Source organism: Papio anubis, chromosome 7 (genome assembly GCF_008728515.1).
Source record: "Papio anubis isolate 15944 chromosome 7, Panubis1.0, whole genome shotgun sequence".
Taxonomy (NCBI): Eukaryota; Metazoa; Chordata; class Mammalia; order Primates; family Cercopithecidae; genus Papio; species Papio anubis.
Window position 1 is genome coordinate 75202303 of NC_044982.1, and position 22656 is coordinate 75224958.

Below are 22656 nucleotides of genomic sequence, written 5' to 3' on the forward strand. Positions count from 1 at the left end.
AATAAAATATTACAATTCAACTTAATTAAGAGGAGCTCTGTTATATAACATTTTTAGCCCTCTCACAATTGCAAGTGCTAGAAATACAATTAGAACTCAAGCAGAAAAGGGAAATTATTATAGGACTCTCCTAGTTGTCTCTGCTTTCTTCCACAGTGGCCTTATTTTCAGGTTTATTCTCTCCAAGTGAAATCAAGATGGCTGTCTTAGCCTACCCGGTGCCTCAGAAACATACAGTGCTTCTTTCCCAGTACTCCCAGTGAAAATCTTGAGAGCCTTCAGTATCCCAGCATGAGTCCCTGGAGCCAGGCAACGCTGTCAGCTCCAAACCAACAATGTGGATTAAGAGTTGGGGAGAGGCCGGGCACGGTGGCGCACACCTGTAATCCCAGCACTTTGGGAGGAGGCAGGTGGATCACTTGAGGTCAGGAGTTGGAGACCAACCAGCCTGGCCAACATAGTGAAACCCCGTCTCCACTAAAAATACAAAATTAGCTGATTGTGCTGGCTTGCATCTGTAATCCCAGCTACTTGGGAAACTGAGGCAGGAGAATCACTTGAACCTGGGAGGCAGAGGTTGTAGTGAGCTGAGATTGTGCCACTGCACTCCAGCCTGCCTGGGCGACAGGGCAAGACTCTGTCTCAAAACAAAAAAAAGAGTTGGGGAGAGAAGATCATTCCCCAAAGGAAAAATTGGGATGTTGTTACCTAAAAACAGGGGAAGATATGCTGGGTAGACAAAACAACAGCTGTCCATAATACCTGTTATAAATAAATAATTTTAAAATAACATTAAAAAGAGGGAGAACTTGTGCTGTCTTACTTATTGATGTTTGATATGTCATGTAATTTCTTTCCAGGTAGGAGCAGCACTTAGACCAGCCTTCACTTCAGAGACACCACCTGATGTCACTGCTAAAGCGTGTCAGGTAAATGGTTAAAAGATGAAGCTTAAGAAATAATCTTGGGACGCAATCCTCCAGTTAGTATTTTTTACCAATGTTTTCTCTTTATAGATGTCTTACCATCAATCACAGCTTACACTTTTCTTCTTAAATGTAGAGAACTTACTCTTCCTTTTTGATAACTGCATGATAGTCCACTATATAGATATGTTATAATTTTTTTAACCAGTTCCATATTGACGGACACTGGGTTTTTTGTCTTTTGCTATTAGAATAGTGCTGTATGAGTGACCTTGTGCATAGGTCATTTCACTGGGTGTAAGCATATCTGTGAGATAAATCCCCCAAAATTGAATTGATGGATTCCCCCAAAATTGAATGGATGAATAATTAATAATTGATGGATATTAGAGGTGTTTACCATTTAAATTTCCACCAACAGTGTTATACAAGTACTTGTTTTACCACAGTCCCAGCAACATTATGAGTCATCAAACTTTCAGATTTTTGTCTGTACGAGACAATAAAAGACTATCTCGAGATAGTTTAGATTTGTATTTCAAGTGAGATTGAGCACTTTTTCATATACCTAAGAGCCATATAATATACAATTTTAAACCATTGCTTTTCTGAGACTGCATTGTCAAACACTTAATATCCAGCCCTAGGCCAGGTACAGTGACTCACGCCTGTAATCCCAGCCCTTTGGGAGGCCAAGGCAGGTGGATCACTTGAGGTCAGGAGTTACAGGCCAGCCTGGCCAACATGGTGAAACCCTGTCTACTAAAAGTACAAAAAAATGAGCCAGGCGTGGTGGCAAGTACCTATTGTTCCAGCTGCTCAGGAGGCTAAGGTGGGAGGATCACCTGAACCTGGGAGGCGGAGGCTGCAGTGAGCTGAGATCATGCCACTGCACTCCAGCCTGGGCGACAGAGGGAGACTCCATCTCAAAAAAAAAAAAAAAAATTCTAGCCCGGAATGACCTGAGCTAATTGCAAGCAGGACTGATATGAATAAATTAACTATAAACATAGTGGGAAAAACTAATTTTAGTCAGTCCTTTCAACTTTTATTTAATTGTACTTGGGAAATAGTTGAGTGCTTTTACTATTCAGAGAAGTATGTTAAATGTTGTATGAATCTCTAATTTATTATAACTTTATTATGTGTGTTCCTGCTGTAAGCCACTTGAAATAGTTTGTGAGATGAGATAATAACTAAATAAATACACAGAAGAGGAAAAATAAATTGTCCTTAGAAAAAGAGAAATATCAGCTGGACACAGTGACTCATTCCTATAATCCCAGCCCTTTGGGAGGCCAAGGCAAGTGGCTCACTTGAGCTCAGGAGTTTGAGACCAGCCTGGGCAACATAGGAAGACCCTTTCTCTATAAAAAATAAAAAATTAGCCAGGTGTGGTGGTATGTGCCTGTGGTCCTGGCTACTCAGGAGGCTGAGGTGGGAGGATCCCCTGGGCCGTGGAGGTCAAGGTTGTAGGAGCTGTGATGGCACCCCTGCATTCCAGCCTGGGCTACAGAGCAAGATCCTGTCCCAAAAAGAGAGAGAGAAATAGCATGGCACCTGGACCAAGTGTTTTGCATTGTAGAATTAGTGATGTTTTGTTTTTAAGATTAAAAAGATACTATCTTCAAAACAATCAAAAATTTTGTTGGGGTTTTATGATTTCATAGCTTCATTTCTCCATATTAATATGTCTAGAACTGTTCAATTTATATGCTCATTAGCACTGATTTCCTTGCTTCAACCTTAGACTTCGTTCCCTTTGGAAATGCTGGCTTTTGACTATCATATCAGCCTCCTTCCACAGGATTTCTTGAAAGCAATAGCAATATAGTCTCAGTGACTAGATTCTTGAGATGTGAGTGAGCTCTGCTGAACTCACAAGGGAGATTTATTTTTTAAGAGATGGGTTTTTTGGTTTTTTTTGTTTTAAGAGATGGGGTCTCACTCTGCCAGCGAGTCTAGAGATCTGGAGTGTAGTGGCTCAATCCTCTCGCTCACTGTGTCCTCAAACTCATGGGCTCATGCAGTCCTCCTGCCCTAGCCTTCTGAGTAGCTAGTACTACAGGTGCACATTACCATGCCCAGCTGATTTTTGTATTTTCTTTTAGACAGAGTTTTGCCATGTTGCCCAGGCTTGTCTCAAACTCCTGAGCTCAAGCAGTCTGCCTGCCTCAGCTCCCAAAGTGCTGGGATTACAGGTATGAGCCACCATGCCCAGCCAAGGGAGATACTTATAATTTTAAAATATAACTTTTAATTTCTTGAAAACTAGGTTTGCAGTGCCTGGATCGCAAGTGGAGTTGTAAGTGACCTTAATGATCTCCGAAGAGTTCATCAGTTGCTTGTTTCATCTTTAACTAAAATACAGGCTGGAAAAGAAGCTCTAAGTCACTTATATAATGAAAGTGCTTCTACCATGGAGATCTTAGCTGTGCTTAAAGCCTGGGCAGAGGTTGGTATTTCTTAATTTATAACTGGAATTTTGGAAGTTGTTAATAAACACCTTAGGCCATAAACTGAAATTTACTATTTAAAATGAACTACAAGTAAGTTCATTTTTAAGTTTAAAAATAATTCGAACATGTGATATATTTATATGTTAATATGTTGGTCAAGCATTTTAAAGAGTCTTCCGTAGTCTATTATCTCCTACTTTAAGCAGTGCCACTTATAAGCCAGAGGGACTTTACAGTAGCCAGTGGAAGTCAGCTTTTATTGAATCCTGAATTCTTGGAAATTTGGGTCTTCTCTCAACTCTGTAGCATGTAATGCTTTCTAATGCTCTTTCATAGAATGATTTTTGAATACTAAGTAGTAGTTATTTTATTTTCCAAGGATAAAGAAATCTTACAGTAAAATGCTTATTTACTTTCCTAATAAAGAAGAAAACAATATTTTTTAATTTACTATGCAATGTTTAAACATTTGCAAAAGTAGACGTAGTAGTATTTATAATGAATCTACATATACCCATCACCCAGCTTCGGCAGTGACCAAACATGACCAATCTTGGTTCACATATCATTTTTTTGGAGACAGAGTCTTGTTCTGTTGACGAGGCTGGGGTGCACTGGAGCAATCTTGGCTCACTGCAACCTCCACCTCCCAGGTTCAAGCGATTCTCGTGTCTTAACCTCCCAAGTAGCTGGGACTGCAGGTATTCACTACCACACCCAGCTAATTTTTGTATTTTTAGTAGAGATGGGGTTTCACCGTGTTGGCCAGGTTGGTCCTGAACTCCTGACCTCAAATGGTCCACTCTCCTCTGCCTCTTAAAGTGTTGCAATTACAAGTATGAGCCACCATGCCTGGCCCAGTTCACATACCATTTTAATGAAGGTATGTAATCTCAGATTTCATCTAAGAGATTAACCAACATGTACAAAAGGGTTTCCTCCAGTAGAGGTATTTTAAACCTGAAAGTTGTAGAATCCATATTTTTGTCATTATTTATCAAAACCTTCATTAGGAAGTAGTTGTGCCTAGATTCAATAAACTGGGTCTGGCCAGGTGCAGTGGCTCATGCTTGTAATCCCAACACTTTAGGAGCCCAAGGCAAGAGGATTACTTGAGGCCAGGAGTTCGAGATCAGCCTGGACAACATACTGAGACCCCATCTCTATATAAAATTTTAATAATAAATAAAATAGGCTGGGCACGGTGGTGCACACCTGTAATCCTAGCACTTTGGGAGGCCAAGGTGGGCAGATCACCTGAGATCAGAAGTTTGAGACCAGCCTGGCTAACATGGTGAAACCCCGTTTCTACTGAAAATACAAAAAATTAGCTGGGCATGGTGGCGCACGCTGGTAATCCCAGCTACTCGGGAGGCCGAGGCAGGAGAATTGCTTGAACCCGGGAGGCAGAGGTTGCAGTGAGCTGAGATCGCACCATTGCACCCCAGCTTGGGGAACAAGAGCGAAATTCCGTCTCAAAAATAAGAAAACAAATAAATAAAATAGCCTGGGCGTGGTGGTTCACACCTGTAATCCCAGCACTTTGGGAGACTGAGGCAGGCAGATTACATGAGGTCAGGAGTTAAAGACCAGCCTGGTCAACATGGTGAAACCCAATCTCTACTAAAAAATACAAAAGCCAGCCAGGCATAGTGGTGCACGCCTGTAATCCCAGCTACTTGCGAGGCTGAGGCAGGAGAATTGCTTGAACCGGGGAGGTGGAGGTTGTAGTAAGCTGAGATGGCACCACTGCACTCCAGCTTGGGTGACAGAATGAGACGTCTTCTCAAAAAAATAAAAATAAAATAAAATAGACTGGATCTAAATCCTGTGCTTTTGCTTAAGCCTGTTACCTCCTCATGTTACTTCTTCAATAAAGATAAATAATGACTGACCAATATATATCTGGGAAGTCTAGGGCAATACCATAGAATCTATAATCAGACACATTCATGTTTGAATATTCATACTGTTTTGTGTATATAGATATAAATGGCCTCACATAAGTTCTTCAGTTTTGCCACCAGATTAGTTTGCCCAAAACTTAGGTTTTTTCAGAGCTTTTTGGATTTTAGAGTTGTAGATAAAGGAATAGTGCATGTTATACACTGTGTTGCATACTTTAACATTCTATAATCCATGTTAAATCTATTTGTGTACACTTTGTAGAGATTTAGTGATACGTTTGAATGAAAATATTTTCAGTATTTCAGTTAAGAGATGGCTACCTGTAGCCGTATGTTAAGATGGATTATTAGGCCATACCAGGCTTAGTGAGAAAGAGTGCCGTGATATAGTATTATGATTGTAAATGTGAGAAGTGGCATCATATTTACCAGATATTTGTTATCCCTAATGCATCTCATTGAAGATAGTATTTTTGACTCTTTCTACCCCAGTTTTCTGTGTGTAGTTACACAGACAGGCCTTCTTGATATCACAGTGCATTTCAAGTCCAGTATGCTCAAAGGTAAGTCTGCCTCTTCAGGAAAATATAAACATTTTATAGTACCTTTTCAGCAGATAAAAGATTTCCTGTTTTTAAATTAACCTTTAACAGGTCTACATAATTGCTGTGCAAAGACATAAAAACCACAGACAACCTCTGAAGACTACCAGCTGTTTAGAGGACAGTATCAGAAATGGATCATGTTCATCAGATGGACTTCTTGACTTAGTCTATGCAGATCTTGGCACACTAAGCAGACTCTGGCTTGCTGCACTTCAGGATTTTGCTCTTTTAACTTTGCCTTCAGAATTTGCCTCCCAACTTCCTGCTGAAGGTAAGGAGGTAAAATACTTAGATAATTCCTAGAGTGACAGTAACACATTTTCTTTTTTTTTTGAGACAGGGTCTTACTTTGTTTCCCAGGCTGGAGTGCATTGGTGCAATTTTGGCTCACTGCAATCTCTGCCTCCTGGGCTCAGGCAATCCTCCCACCTCAGCCTCCCAAGTAGCAAGGACTACAGGCATACACCACCACGACCAGCTAATTTTTGTGTATTTCGCAGAGATGGGGTTTTGCCTTGTTGCCAGGCTGTTCTCAAACTTATGTAATCCCAGCAGTTCGGGAAGCTGAGGTGGGCGGATCACTTGAAGTCAGGAGTTCGAGACCAGCACGGCCAACATGGTGAAACCCCGTCTCTACTAAAAACGCAAAAGTTAGCCAAGTGTGGTAGCGAGTGCCCGTAATCCCTGCAACTCGGGAGGCTGAGGCAGGAAGATTGCCTGAACCTGGGAGGCAGAGATTGCAATGAGCTGAGATCGTGCCTCTGCACTCCAGCCTAGGTGAAAAGAGTGAGACTCTGTCTCAAAAAAAAAGAAAGGCTACACCCACCAGCAACTTGTTTTCATTTCTCCACACTGTATTATCATACTTAATAATTTTTGCCAATCTGATGGCTATGAAATATTTCATTGTTTTATTTTCTTATTTCCTTGATTAAGAGTCTTTAAGTTGCTTCTTCCATAAATAATTTAGTCATAATCTTTGCCCATCTGCTATTTGGTATTTATTTTGTTATAAGATACAATGAATCTTTCTGAGTTTTTCTTCAAAAGGTTTAGCCTGTTAACTTCCTTACCCTTTGTTCTCAAACTCAACTTTCTTGTTTCTCCTTGCCTCTAGTTACTGTAAACACCCTACCCCCTTCCCGTCAGTTTTAATTGATAACTCACATCTGTTCCTTTGGTTACCTGTACCCATTGTTCCGAAACTGCACGTCCCAGTTGCTCCACCACTGGACCTCATGTCCCCCTCCCTTCCATATTTAGAAAAATATTTACAAGTAGCCAGTCGGGTCAGCTCAGATTGTGCAGTCCAACCCCAGCCCATGGGGGAAGAACACAGAGATACAGATCGCATTAAGGATATAAAAACCCCCTTGTCTCCTTTGTTCCGTGTGCACTTGCAATCTTAATTGGCGCGAGTGACACCCTTTTGCAAAAGTAAATTGCCTTGCTGAGGAAACTTAAATTATATCTGAGTGCTGTTTCTTTTGCAGCATCAGAAATTCATTTATAACAATTGTTTTCGGCCGGGCGCGGTGGCGCAAGCCTGTAATCCCAGCACTTTGGAAGGCCGAGGCGGGTGGATCACGAGGTCAGGAGATCGAGACCATCCTGGCTAACACAGTGAAACCCCGTCTCTACTGAAAAATACAAAAAACTAGCCAGGCGAGGTGGCGGGCACCTGTAGTCCCAGCTACTCGGGAGGCTGAGGCAGGAGAATGGCATAAACCCAGGAGGCAGAGCTTGCAGTGAGCTGAGATCTGGCCACTGCACTCCAGCCTGGGTGACAGAGCGAGACTCCGTCTCAAAAAAAAAAGACAACTGTTTTCTTCCTGATTGTGTAATCCTTTATATATATACACAACACTATTCCTTTGTGGTTTCATGTCTTATAAGTATTTTCTCTCAGTCTGTAACTTGTCCTTTTCTTTTACCTTTTTTAAACTAATGGAAGTTCGGTGTGATGTAGTACACCTGTAGTCCCAGCTACTCAGAAGGCTGATGTGGGAAGATCCCATGAGCCCAGGAGTTGGAGGCTGCAGGCAGCTATGGTTGTGCCACTGCACTTCAGTCCAGGTGACAGAGCAAGTCCCTCTCTTTAAAAAAAAAAAAAAAAAATTAGGGAATGTAATCAGTCATTTATGGTTTGTGTTTTTGTATGTTACCACATACATTTTTAAATTTAAGATCATAAAGATATATAAGCTTTACAGTTTTGCCTTTTACATTTGAACTTTGGTAGAACTGGAATTTATTTTGTGTGTGTGGAATAGGGATAGGGTTCTTATTTTTAGTCAGTTACTAATACTGCATTTTATGGGTTGGTTACTTTGTAGCCACTCTTAATCTTCTTCATGGTATTCCAAAATGTCTTAGCTATCATTGTATTTTTACTTTTTGAAATGAATTTTAGGAAGAGTCTGTAAAGTTCTACTAGTTTTGTGTGTGTGTATTTGGTTTGTTTGTGTGTTTTTAGAGACAGGGTCCTGCTGGGTTGCCCAGGCTGGAGTACAATGACTGTTCACAGGAGCAATCATAGTGCACTACAGCTGGGCTCAAGTGATCCTCCCACCTCACCCTCCTAAGCAGCTGGGACTATGGTGTACACTATGGTGCGCACCCTAGTCCTATTAGAATTTTCGTTGGAATTATATACAAAAAGATATGTGGAGTGATTGTTGTACTTTTCAGTAGCATTAAAATTGAAACAGTGAAAATAAGCTGATTTACTTACACAACAGAAAAATGAATGACAGACATATAGCAACTGTAAGTAAATCTTAAAAACATAATGTTAAGTGAAAAAATATTTATTTATTTATTTTTGAGACAGAGTCTTGCTCTGTGACGCAGTCTGGAGGGCAGTGGCTTGATCTCGGCTCACTGCAACCTCCACCTCCTGGGTTCAAGCGATTCTCTTGCCTCAGCCTCCCAAGTAGCTAGGACTATAGGTGTGCACTACCACGCCCAGCTAATTTTTGTATTTTTAGTAGAGACAGGGTTTCTACATGTTAGCCAGGCTGGTCTCGAGCTCCTGACCTCAGGTGATCTGCCTGCCTCAGCCTCCCACAGTGCTGGGATTACAGGCATGAGCCACCGTGCCTGGACAGAAAAAATAAAGGATGCATGTAAGCCAGGCATGGTAGTACATGCTGGTAGTCTCAGCTACTCAGGAGGCTGAAGTGGAAAGGTCACTTGAGCTCAGGAGTTCAGGGCCAACCTGGACAACATAGTGAAACCCCATCTCCAAAAAAAAAAGGATACATACGGTGTGATGCCTTTTAAGTAAACTTTTAAACACAAAAAAAAATAGCATATGTTATTAATGAATGCATAGATTATTGTGAAAGTATAAGACCATATCTAGGAGTCATTCTTACTGGCTTGAGGAAAGTAGTCATGGAAGGAGGGGCAAGAATTAGTGGTATAACAGTTTTAGGTTTTTCAAGGAAAAAATTGGCCAGGCAGCCGGGCGCGGTGGCTCAAGCCTGTAATCCCAGCACTTTGGGAGGCCGAGACGGGCGGATCACGAGGTCAGGAGATCGAGACCATCCTGGCTAACACAGTGAAACCCCGTCTCTACTAAAAAATACAAAAAAAAAACTTAGCCGGGCGAGGTGGCAGGTGCCTGTAGTCCCAGCTACTTGGGAGGCTGAGGCAGGAGAATGGCGTGAACCCGGGAGGCGGAGCTTGCAGTGAGCTGAGATCCGGCCACTGCACTCCAGCCTGGGTGACAGAGCGAGACTCCGTCTCAAAAAAAAAAATTGGCCAGGCGCGGTGGCTCACACCTGTAATCCCAACACTTTAGGAGGCCGAGGTGGGCGGATTGCCTGAGCCCAGGAGTTCAAGACCAACCTGGGCAACATGGTGAAACCCCATCTCTACTAAAATACAAAAAATTAGCCAGGCGTGGTGGTGCACACCTGTGGTCCCAGCTACTCAGGAGGCTGAGGCGGGAGAATCGCTTGAACCCAGAAGTTGGAGGTTGCAGTGAGCCGAGATCTCGCCACTGCATTCCAGCCTGGGCGACAGAGTGAGATTCCATCTGAAAAAAAAGAGAAAAAAATTAAGAGAGATTTAGAAAGAAAATCAGAGAAAATGTTAATGTTCCATCTTGGAAGTGGGTAAATGGGTATTGGTATTTATTTTAATCACACATATACACATATTTTGTTTTTAAATGTTTATGATTAAATTATAAAAAGTTACAAATTAGGCTGAAAACTTTTTATGAAGTTAAAAGTAGATGAGTCCTATGACCTATCAGTTGTACTTCCAGTAAAAATAAGAACATTGATAACAGAATACTGATAACATAGCAGCATGAATGAATCTCTAAAAATGTTGTTAGGTTATTTTGTTAACAAAATATTAGTCGCAAATAAGTACATGTGAATATGTGATTCTATTTATATGAAGTTGAAGAGTAGGCAAAACTAATCTGTGCTGATAAAAACTAGAAAGTAGTTGCCTTAGGGTATAGGGAACTGACGGAAAAAGGGTATGAGGGAACTTTCAGAGTGATGGAAATGGTCTATATCTTGTAACAGAAAAAAGAGAAAATACATTGGCAGCTAATCTCTTATTTCTCCTGAAACTGTTTGCTTTAGGCGGTGCTTTCTACACAGCAGAGACTAGTGAAAATGCAAAATTGCAGTATTACAACTCCTGGGCACTTATCCTCCATGCTACGGCATTGTGGCTTACAAGCACGGGCTTTGTTGTTGCTGACCCAGATGAAGGAGCATCTGATCTCTCCAGGCCTGTAACACCAACTTCCATGTGTCAGGGTTCATCTTCTGGGGCTACCATAAAGTCCCCTGAGGATGTCTATACTGATAGATTCCATCTGATTTTAGGTCAGTTAAATCACTTATAGAAGTTTACAACCCTCGGGTTTTTTTTTTTGTTTTTTTTTTTTTTGATATGGAGTTTCACTCTTTTGCCCAGGCTGGAGTGCATTGGCACGATTTCAACTCAAGCTCACAATTATTGTCAATTAAAAATATAAATATAAATAAATTACTTGAACTCTCTGCTCATTTATCTCAGAATTAGTGTCAATAATAGTGCCTACTTTGTCAACTGTTACGATAATTTAATAAAAAGATGTATGTCAAAGCACAATGACTGATACGTGATGATCACCCAATAAATTTTAGCCAAAGTAAAGTTGTAAAACTCCATATGTTTTCTGGTGCAATTTTATTGTAATTTTTGCAGCTTTGAACTGTTTCATAGCAACTAAGCAACTAGTGCACAGGCCTAGTTTAGTTTTTTGGTTGTTTTTTTTTTTTTTATTGAGACAAGAGTTTTGCTCTTGTTGCCCAGGCCAGAGTGCAATGGAGCAGTCTCAGCTCACCGCAACCTCCACCTCCCGGGTTCAAGCGATTCTCCTGCCTCAGCCTCCCGAATAGCTGGGATTACAGGCATGTGCCACCATGCCCAGCTAATTTTGTATTTTTAGTCGAGACGGGATTTCTCCATGTTAGGCTGTTCTGAAACTCCCAACCTCGGGTGATCCACCACGCCCAGCATAGATTATTCTTCTTGTACATGTAGATAGAAACAAACTATTAAGTGACTTGTCTTGTCATTTAGTTGTTTAGTCTTATATTCATTGTGATTTATTTGTATTACCTTTTTACTGTTTGTTTATATATCTTACCAAAATATAAGATTAATTACTTAATTTCATAAACTAATAATTTGAAAGAAGCCTCCTCCTCTTTTTTTGCTTTCCACAGGAATCAGCGTGGAATTTCTATGTTCCTTGCGTTCAGATGCAACCATGGAAAGCATAACTGCTTGTTTACATGCATTGCAAGCCCTTCTAGATGTACCTTGGCCCAGATCAAAAATTGGCAGTGATCAGGTGATTTATCTGGGGTTTTTTTTTGTAAGGCTTCTGTAGACTTTAAGGAAGAGAAACATGTTCAGGTTTCTATAGTTAACAGAGAGTAAACACAGAGAAATTTTTTTTTAAAACCGTACGGCCACACAGCTAGGCCTTGGAACCAGAATGCCATAAGCGTATGTGTTGACCCAGAAACAATCATGCCTCTGACTCTGCCACTTTTCTGTCTCTGCTGCTTTCTGCAATGATGGGAGAGTTCTATATTGCATTCTCCAGGACAGTAGCCACTAATTACATGTGGCATTTATTCTTTGTGTCTTTTTGCTTCTGCATACCCTGCTCTTAGTGTATATACCTGTATCTTATATTCCATTCCCTAAGAGAGAATCTAATGGGTTCATGTAGTTACTGTCCATTACAAAGTATTCCTGTTGGCTGAGTTCTCCCTCTAGGTCTTTTTAAGAGATTGCTGGCTAATCTTTAGATGGAGTCAGGCACTAATATCTGACTTGGGTGTGGCCATGGGAAAAGGGTTCCTGTACAAAGTATGGTACTTCCCTTTGACTGCTTTTCTCAAGGGCAAGTATGCATTGGGCAGATACTTTTGATATCATGTTTTATCTAGTATATTTCTTTTGTTATTGACTCTTGGATGTTGAGATAAGTGAGTAGTATAATTTCTTCTGCATAGACTGTCTATTATTTAAGTGTTTAATGCTATTATTAGGTTTAAAGCATTAATCAGGTTGAGACAGGGTTTCACCATGTTGGCCAGGCTTGATCTCGAACTCCTGGCCTCAAGTAATCCACCCACCTCGGCCTCCCAAAGTGCTGGGATTGCAAGCATGAGCCACTGTGCCTGGCCTCTGACATTGATTTAAAATGGAGCAAGTGTTACTTAACTTTATTGCACTAAAGCAATTTGTTACATTCTCTTTTACTGAATTTTGTCATGGCATTTAGCATTGGTATTTTTTACAAAAAAAAAAAAATGTGTAATTTCTAATACAGTGTCCTCTACATGATTTCTATGATAGGACTTGGGTATAGAATTACTGAATGTTCTACATCGAGTAATTTTAACCAGAGAATCACCTTCCATTCAGTTGGCTTCACTTGAAGTGGTAAGGCAGATTATCTGTGCTGCTCAAGAACATGTGAAGGAAAAAAGACGAAGCGCAGAAGGTAAATGTTAACCTTTAGTGCTGAGTTGATCAAATAGCATCATTCTTTTGTAAAGTATTGTTTAATGTATCTTTATAGTTTTGATCATCATTTGTGTGTAGTACAAATAAAACATGTCTAGGCATGGCCTTGTTTTACTTTTTGTGCTCTGCACATTCAGAGAAACTTCCCTAGTAATAAACTATAGAAATGATCCCTGAAAGTAGAGTCTTTAAGCATGGCTTCATTTATTTGTTTATTTATTTAGTGAGACAAGGTCTCACTCCAGTTGCCCAAACTGGAGTGCAGTGGCATGATCTCGGCTCACTGCAGCCTCGACCTCCCAGGCTCAGGTGATTCTCCCACCTTAACCTCCTGAGTAGCTGGGACTACAGGCACATGCCACCATGCCTGGCTAATTTTTTTGTATTTTTTAGTAGATACAGGATGTGGCCATGTTGCCCAGCCTTGTCTCTCGAACTCCTAGACTCAGGCAATCCACTCACCTTGGCCTTCCAGAGTGCTGGGATTACTGGCATGAGCCATCATGCCCAGCCTGGCATGGTTTTAAATCCTCTCATTCACCTCTGCATGTTAGTTTAGATATCGTCAGTAGTTAAACTACTATTCTCTGGGTGAAATGAGAATTTTAACAAAACCTGGAAGAAATAAATCCCTTACACTACTAGAGTACTTGCTTTAGCTATGTTTACCAGTGTGCATGGAAAGAACTTATGTTTGCAGATTGCTCATTTACAAGTCTAATATGGTACTGGAGAGTTTACCACTTAAGATTACAGTTGGCTACATATTATAGAAAACCCAATATAACAGTGGATTTAAACCCCAAAGATTTATTTGCTCATCTAAATAGGTGGCCAGAGATGGACAGTCTAGGGCTGATATGGCACCTTCTTAAAGACATTAAGGACGTGACTTTCTTCCTGTCCAGCCACCATCGATACCTAAGATCACATGGTAATTTCTGGAGCTCTAGCTATCAGGTTTACAGTCTTAACAGCAAGAAGGAGTTAACCAGGCAATATTATAAGACTGACAGGATTAAAAAGACTTCTTTTGACCAGTTGCAATAGGAAGTCATAATAAAGATGATTACTTTTCCCTTCATAACTTCTTTCTCTCTTAGTCTTTCACACCCAAAATTTAGTCATTAAATATATTTCCGAGCCGGGCGCGGTGGCTCACACCTGTAATCCTGGCACTTTGGGAGGCCGAGGCGGGCAGATAGCTTGAGGTCAGGAGTTCGAGACCAGCCTGACCAACATGGTGAAACCTCATCTCTACTGAAAATACAAAAATTAGCTGGGCATGGTGGTGCATGCCTGTAATCCCAGCTACTCGGGAGGCTGAGGCAGGAGAATCGCTTGAAACTGGAAGGCAGAGGTTGCAGTGAGCCGAGATCATGCCATTGCACTCCAGACTGGGTGACAGAGTTAAACTCAGTCTCAAAAAAATAAAATAAATGTATTTCCTGTAACAGGATTTAACTAAATTGCCATCTACCAGAAGCAAAGCAAGCACAAAGTATTTATTAAACACTGTTCTTTCTGTCTTTTAGTTGATGATGGGGCTGCTGAAAAGGAAACTCTGCCAGAGTTTGGAGAGGGAAAGGACACCGGAGGACTTGTACCTGGGAAGTCTTTGGTCTTTGCAACACTAGAACTGTGTGTATGCATTCTAGTTAGACAGCTCCCAGAATTAAATCCTAAATTGACAGGTAGCCCAGGAGTAAAAGCTAGGAAGCCACAGATGCTATCAGAAGATGGAAGTAGATTGGTTTCAGCTGCGTTGGTTATCCTTTCCGAACTTCCTGCAGTGTGCTCTCCTGAAGGTATGCTGTGGTATGTGATTGCTTGACTTGACCTAGAAGAGAAATGGTTTTAATAGGTAATGGAGTCTAGTTGCTAATCTTTTTCTTTTTAAATGAATGCTGACCCAAACATTTGGGTATTGTCTTTAATCCTCTAAGATTAGGATTACATTTTAATAAATTGTTTTACTAAAAGTAAAAATATAGAGGGCCAGGCGCAGTGGCTCACGTCTGTAATCCCAGCACTTTGGAAGGCCAAGGTGAGTGGATCGCCTGAGGTCAGGAGTTCGAGACCAGCCTGACCAACATGGTGAAACCCCGTCTCTACGAAAAATACAAAATTAGCCAGACGTTTTGGCACATGCCCATAATCCCAGCTACTCAAGAGGCTAAGGCAGGAGAATCGCTTGAACCTGGGAGTTGGAGGCTGCAGTGAGCCAGGATCATGCCATTGCACTCCAGCCTGGGCAACAAGAGTGAAATTACATCTGAAAAAAAAAAAAAAAAAAAAGAGAGAGAGTGAAAATATAGAGATAGCAAGTATTATAAATAGATATGCTCTTCTATGATTGACAGTACTTCAGTCAGTGGCAATTATTAGTGCTTGGGCATGTTTTGGTATACAATTTCTAACAGACTTTTCCTGCCTCAGTGATGGCAGAAGTTTGTCATTGTATCTGGTTCTGTTTAGAATTGACTCCATACTCTTTGTTGTTGTTGTTTGTTTGACACAGGTACTTTCTCTGTCACCCAGGCCAGAGTGCAGTGGAACAATCATAGCTCACTGTAACCTTAAACTCCTGGGCTTAAGCAATCCTCCTGCCTTCGCCTCCTGAGTAGTTAGGACTCAGGCTGTGCCACCATACCTGGCTAACTTTTTTTTTTTAAATTTTTTGTAGAGATGGGGTCTTGCTGGGTTGCCAAGGCTGGTCTTGACCTCCTGGCCTCAAGTGATCCTCCCTCCTTGGCATCCCAAAGTGCTGGGACTACCGGTGTAAGCCACCATGCCCAGCAAGTTCATACTCTTTAACATGGCATTTAAGGCTCTCTGTGTAGCTCTGCTAAGTCGTTCCCTTTTTTCAGTTCCTTCTTTGCAAATCCTAAACCCAAGAGGCTTCATGTTCATCCTTGTTCTGTACTACCATGTCATTACTTGATCGAAATGACCCTTATCTGCTTTTAAAAATTTTTCTTTCTTCGTGGTTCAACTGCAGGCCTACTTCAGGTATAAAGGCTTCTCTAAAAACTCTCGCTCATCTGAGTTTTGTTTTTTCGTGTATATGCATGTGTTATTTCCATATGTAGGTCTGTAGCTTTTTTTTTTTTTTTTTGAGATGGAGTCTGGCTCTGTCACCCAGGCTGGAGTGCAGTGGCTGGATCTCAGCTCACTGCAAGCTCCGCCTCCCAGGTTCACGCCAGTCTCCTGCCTCAGCCTCCTGAGTAGCTGGGACTACAGGCACCCGCCACCTCACCCGGCTAGTTTTTTGTATTTTTTTAGTAGAGACGGGGTTTCACCGTGTTAGCCAGGATGGTCTCGATCTCCTGACCTCGTGATCCACCCGTCTCGGCCTCCCAAAGTCTGAGATTACAGGCTTGAGCCACCACGCCCGGCCGGTCTGTAGCTTTTATCTGTCCTACAAAGGCATTATATGTAATTGAGTATTACATATAAAAGAGAAATGTCGGCCAGGTGCGGTGGCTCATGCCTGTAATCCCAGGCTGAGGCAGGTGGATCACAAGGTCAGGAGATCGAGACCATCTTGGCTAACATGGTGAAACCCCATCTCTATTAAAAATACAAAAATTTAGCCGGGTGTGGTGGTGGGCGCCTGTAGTCCCAGCTACTCAGGAGGCTGAGGCAGGAGAGTGACGTGAACCCTGGAGGCGGAGCTTGTAGTGAGCCGAGATCGCGCCACTACACTCCAGCCTGGGCAACGGAGTGAGACTCCGTCTCAAAAAAAAAAAAAAAAGAAACGTTTTGTTTCCAATTAAAATTGTATATTCTGTGAAATCTAGCAGATTATAGGTATTTAGTACTTAGTAGATACTTCTTAATTGGTAAACATATTTCTGCTAAAGGTGTTTTTTCGTTTTTTGTTTTTTGAAATGGAGTCTGGCTGTGTCACTCAGGTTGGAGTGCAGTGGCACGATCTGGGCTCACTGCAACCTCTGCCTCCCAGGTTCAAGCAGTTCTTCTGCTTCAGCCTCCCAAGTGTCTGGGACTACAGGCGTGCACCACCACGCCTGGCTAATTTTTGTATTTTTAGTAGAGACAGGTTTCACCATATTGGCCAGGCTGGTCTCGATCTCCTGACCTCATGATCCACCCGCCTTGGCCTCCCAAAGTTCTGGGATTACAGGCGTGAGCCACCGCACTCAGCTGCTAAAGATGTTATTTTTTTGTTGGTTGGTTTTTTTTTTTAGACAGGGTCTCACTCTATGCCCAGGCTGGAGTTCAGTGGTACAATCTCAGCTCACTGCAGCCTCAACCCCCTGGACTCAAGCAGTCTTCCTACCTCAGCCTCCTAAGGCGCACACCACCGTCCCAGCTTTTTTTTTTTTTTTTTTTTTTTGTAGAGATGAAGTCTCACTGTGTTGCCCAGGCAACATTGTGAATGTACTTAATGCCACTGGATTATACACTAAAAATGGTTAAAATGGTAAACTTTATGTTGTATGTATTTTACCACAATAAAAGATAAATAAAAATAAGTTCATTTATCAACTGCCAAATAAAACAAAAACAGCAAAAGCATGATACTCATACAATTTAAACATCATCTCCAGTTATAACCATCAAGATTTAATCCATCCTTAAAAATTTTAATAAAGCTACTTACATTATCTTAACAGTTACAGTTCTTTATTAGAAATCATCTTTTAAAAACTAAAAATCTGATATTGTCTTACTCCTTGATGATTTGTTTTTAGGAACCATATATACATAGGTTGAAATGCAGTGTGTTTTTAAAAAATTTATCTTACAGGAAGCATCTCAATTCTCCCTACTATACTGTACCTCACAATTGGGGTCCTCAGAGAGACTGCTGTGAAGTTACCGGGGGGCCAGTTATCTTCGACGGCTGCAGCTTCCCTACAGGCTCTGAAAGGAATCTTATCTTCTCCCATGGCACGGGCAGAAAAGAGCCACACTGCTTGGACTGACCTTCTCCGAAGTGCTTTAACAACAGTTCTTGACTGTTGGGATCCAGGTAATTGAGGCTATTTGGAAGCAGTTCAGTTTGTTTTAAAAAGTGAGAAAAAGAGTTTTTTGAGGATATTTTACTTGATTTTATTTGGCCATATCACCTAGAAGAGACCATATTCAATACTATGTGTTTAGAGGATACGTATAAGTAGATAGAAAATTGGCCAGGCGCAGTGGCTCACACCTGTAATCTCAGCACTTTGGGAGGCCAAGGCAGGTGTATCACCTGAGGTCAGGAGTTCGGGACCAGCTGGGCAACATGGTGAAACCCCATCTCTACTAAAAATACAAAAACCAGCTGGGTCTGGTGGCACACGCCTATAATCCCAGCTACCCAATGCTGTCTCAGCTACTCGGCTATGACAGAAGAATTGCTTGAACCCTGGAGCTGGAGGTTGCAGGGAGCCAAGATCACGCCACTGCACTCCAACCTGGGCAACAGAGTGAGACTCCGTCTCAAAAAAAAAAAAAGAAAAAGAAAGAAAGCTGTGTTCTGGGGTCGGGCGCGGTGGCTCACGTCTGTAATCCCAGCACTTTGGGAGGCCAAGGCTGGTGGATCACTTGAGGTCAGGAGTTCAAGGCCAGCCTGGCCAACATGGAGAAACCCCATCTCTACTGAAAATACAAAAATTAGCCAGGTGTGGTAGTGCACGCCTGTGATCCCAGCTCTCGGAAGGCTGAGGCAGGAGGCAGGAGAATTGCTTAAACCCAGGAGGCAGAGCTTGTAGTGAGCCAAGATCGTGCCACTGCACTCCAGCCTGGGTGACAGAACAAGACTCTTATCTCAAAAAAATAAAATTAAAAAGCTGTGTTCCGATTTTAGCGTCTTTAACCCTTAATGCTGTTAAATGACAGGCAACCTACACGTTGACAGTGAAAGACCTTCAGATATAATAGTGTGTTTAGTAAAAAAATAATGGAGTATGATCCATGTCTAGCCAATGGAAGTTTTTAATACACACAGTATACTGAAAAGTACATAAGCCATACAAAAAGACCAATCTGGTTCACCATGCCAGCATTTACTAAGTGACTAGTCAAGTTATTCAGTTTTTCTGCACCTTAGTTTTCTTATTAATAAATAGGAATATTATGTTGCAAGAAATTGTTAGAGCAGTAACTTAATATGTGAAAAGCATCTCACTTATTACCTGGCATATATCAATAAATGATAGCCAGTATTATTTTCAACATCTGTTAAAACTTGTTTATCGCTGGGTGTGGTAGCTCACACCTGTAATACTAGCTACCCCGGAGGCTGAGGCAGGAGAATCGCTTGAACCCGGGAGGCAGAGGTTGCAGTGAGCCAAGGTCGTACCACTGCACCCCAGCCTGGAGGACAAAGCGAGACTCTGTCTCAAAAAAAAAAAAAAAAAAATTTCTCTTTTCAATAGTATGTTGTAGTGATTATAAAAAGTCTTTATACACATTATACATTTTCCCTGCCTTCCCAGTTTTGTTTATAAATGTCACAATTTGCCGTATTTCATTTTACATATAAAATGTTTTCAATTGAAATCAGCATTTATTGACCACCCACTTTGCCCAAAGTTGGGAATATAGTGGAGTCTGGCTCCTATAAATTGCTGTTGGGTGTGATTATTACCTTAAGAATTTCCCAAAGGCAATAGTCATGTCTTAATTATCACTGCATTTCTAGTACATTAAAAAAAAAATTATAACTGGGTTTTTTTTTATTTAAATGGGAGTACTTGGTACTGAGTAAGTGAAATCAGGCAGAGTGTCACAAGTAGGATTCTCTAAAAGTACTCACTGAGTGGGAGTTTGGGGAGCAAGAAGTTTATTAAGAAGCAACATCTGTGAGGGAAAAGGGGAAGGCAATATTGGGCAAAAGAAGTCAAACTGTGACAGTTTCCCAACAAATCTCAGTAAATCCGTCTGAGGAACTCTGGAGCCAGATTGCCCATCAGAGTGTCTGAACATATGACAGAAATGGCCTGGCCTTCAAATGTGGGCTGTTCCAGGAAGGATTTGATCTCAGGTAAGATAGCTATCTCTAGCTGAGGCTGACCCAGAAGGAGCTGACCCTTGATCACGCTTCCCACAGCTGGGCAGCACATTTTCCCTTGAAGGGGATGTCAGTGGTGCATCTCTGGATCCACCATTAAGGCTTCTCAGAAGAGTCAACATCTTAAAGGATTAGAAAGTTTTCTCCACATGGACATCATAGAAATGGATTCTAGGAATCGCTTGAACCTGGGAGGTGGAGATTGTAGTGTGAGCCAAGATTGCACCTCTGCACTCCAGCCTGGGCGACAGAGCAAGACTCTGTCTCAAAAAAAAGAAAAAAAAAAGGAAGAAATGGATTCTAGGTACAACAGCTTGACCAAAAACTTGGAGAATTAAATAGCTAAGGAAGGCAAGTAGAACAATGAGGGGGTGTGGATTTGGGTGGAAGAGTATGTAAGAGTGGTAAATGGCAATTAGTAGGGAAATAAATTAAGTTGGATGGTACATGGGGCCAGATTATGGAGTGTTTGGCACGATTTGGACTGCCTTTAATAGGCATGTGGAATCATGAAATGGTTTTTTGTTGTTGTTGTTTTTGAGATGGAGTCTCGCCCTGTTGCCCAGGCTGGAGTGCAATGGTGCAATCTCAGCTCACTGCAACTTCCGCCTCCCGGGTTCAAGCGATTCTCCTGCCTCAGCCTCCTGAGTAGCTGGGATTACAGGTGCGTGCCACCAGGCCTGGCTAATTTTTGTTTTTCGTATTTGTAGTAGAGACAGGGTTTCACCATGTTGGTCAGGCTGGTCTCAAACTCCTGACCTCGTGATCCACCCACCTCAGCCTCCCAAAGTGCTGGGATTACAGGCATGAGCCACTGTGTCCGCCTGAAAGGGTTTTAAGAAGGAAAGTAATGTGCTTGGATTTGCGTTTCTAAAGGTTCACTCTTGGCAGCAGTGTAAAGAAGAAAGCCAAACTGTAGGAGATAAGATAATGTTAGTACGGACAAAGAGGAGTAGAATGGTGAAAAGTAAAATGTTAAGCAGTTTTCCACAGAACTTACTGATAGTTTGATTTAGGAGTTGAAAGGGTAGGATGACTTGAACACTCAAATGTGATTAACAGAAATAACCGAGTGAGGGTTTTTAGGACAAGATAGTGAGTGGATTTTGAAATGCCTAGAGGATAGTCAAATGGAACAGATGGGTAGAGGTATGGAATTCAAGAAAGTAGTCTGGGCTAGAGATACTTTCTGGACTATATATGTATTTGGGAGTTGTCAATGTAACCTATGGGACAATTGAAATCACCCAGCTTGAGTTTCTGGAGCAAGAAGAGGACCAAAAGCAAGGTGAGAGGAGATTCAGAAGATAATGTAGTTACAGAAGCCAGTTTTTAATAAAAAGGGAGTGGTCAGCACTATAAAATACTGTAGAGAGGCCAAACAGTGTGGGGGATAGAGCTCACAGTGTTGAGGCACAAATGAGAGGTGTAAGGAATGAGAAGGATCAGGTATAGCTTCTCTTCACAGGAATAAGAGAAATAGCTAAACGGAAAGTGTAAGGTCAAGGGATAACTTTTTTTAAAGATGACATTCAAGCATGAGTTCATACTTACAGGGCAAAAAAGGAGGTGGACATGTGGTTGGAGTTAGAAGTATTAGAAAGGAAAGCAGCATCCCTGTCTAGGCAGAAGGAATAAAATTTACAGTACATTTAAAAGGATTGACCTCTGCCAATATATGGAAAGAACAGGAGGTGAGGATAGAAAATAGTATTATAGCTACAAGTTTTTAGGTTGAGGCTGGCCAGTGTGGCTCACGCCTGTAATCCCAGCACTTTGGGAGGCCATGGCAAAAGGACTGCTTGAGGCCAGGAGTTCAAACCAGTGTGGGCAACATAGCAAGATACTGTCTCTACAAATAATAATAATTCATGTTGAGGGTTATGATGAGCTTGCCTCTTTCATCTCACACACACAAAAAATGGGTTGTGTATTTTTTATTGTTGTTGTTTTTGTTTTTGGATGTGTATCAGGGAATTAGGCTAGGACAGGATTTAGACTAGCTACTGAGAGAAATTAAGGAGTTGATCATGACAGGTTAAATGTTTGCTGCCTAACAAATTGCCTCAAAACTTAGTGGCTTAAAAGAGCAAACATTTATTATCTGACAGTTTCTATGGGTCCAGGATTAAGAGCAGTTTAGCTATGTGGTTCTAGCTTAGGTTCTCTCATGAAATTACTGTTAAGGTGTTGGCCAGGGCTACAGCTAGAGGATTCATTTCCAAGATGACTCATTCATATGGCTATTGGCAAGAGGCCTCAGTTCTTACCACACAGGCTTTTCACAGGCTAATGCTAAGCAAATTATGCATCTATCATAGGTAAAAGTAGGAATAAAGAGATTTTAGAAGAAAAGGTAAAAGGAACCCAGGAGAACTTTATCTTACTGAGAATAAAGACATTTTTACTAAACAAATTAGCTGACTCTGTTGCAGTTTCAAGTTGCTATAGGTGGTTAAAAATAACTTTGCTGTAAGGGAAGCAGTATAGCATTATAGTTAACAGTACACTCTCTGTAATCAAACTTTCTGCCTTACTAATTGTGTGACTCGGACAAATGACTACATTTCTGTTTCTCATCCATAAAATAAGGGATATGAGTACCTACCTCATGTTGCTGTTATGTTGATTAAATATTTAATGTGTATAAAGTGCTTATAGCAGTGCTAC

General features: G+C 41.4%; 1 protein-coding gene and 1 pseudogene across 8 annotated transcripts in view; one reads left to right on the forward strand and one right to left on the reverse strand.

Annotated features, from left to right (window-relative positions):
• Window positions 1-22656, forward strand: part of HEATR5A (HEAT repeat containing 5A) — a 125458-nt gene that overhangs the window by 96530 nt on the left and 6272 nt on the right. For all 8 annotated transcript variants that reach the window (XM_031668193.1, XM_031668192.1, XM_031668197.1 and 5 more), the window contains 8 exons: window positions 861-929; window positions 3202-3381; window positions 5946-6168; window positions 10508-10756; window positions 11645-11772; window positions 12792-12939; window positions 14498-14770; window positions 17737-17961. In XM_031668193.1, the coding sequence (XP_031524053.1) occupies window positions 861-929; window positions 3202-3381; window positions 5946-6168; window positions 10508-10756; window positions 11645-11772; window positions 12792-12939; window positions 14498-14770; window positions 17737-17961 (1495 nt within the window). The remainder of the gene's footprint in view (window positions 1-860; window positions 930-3201; window positions 3382-5945; window positions 6169-10507; window positions 10757-11644; window positions 11773-12791; window positions 12940-14497; window positions 14771-17736; window positions 17962-22656) is intronic.
• LOC116276298 lies at window positions 13076-13151 on the reverse strand (annotated as a pseudogene).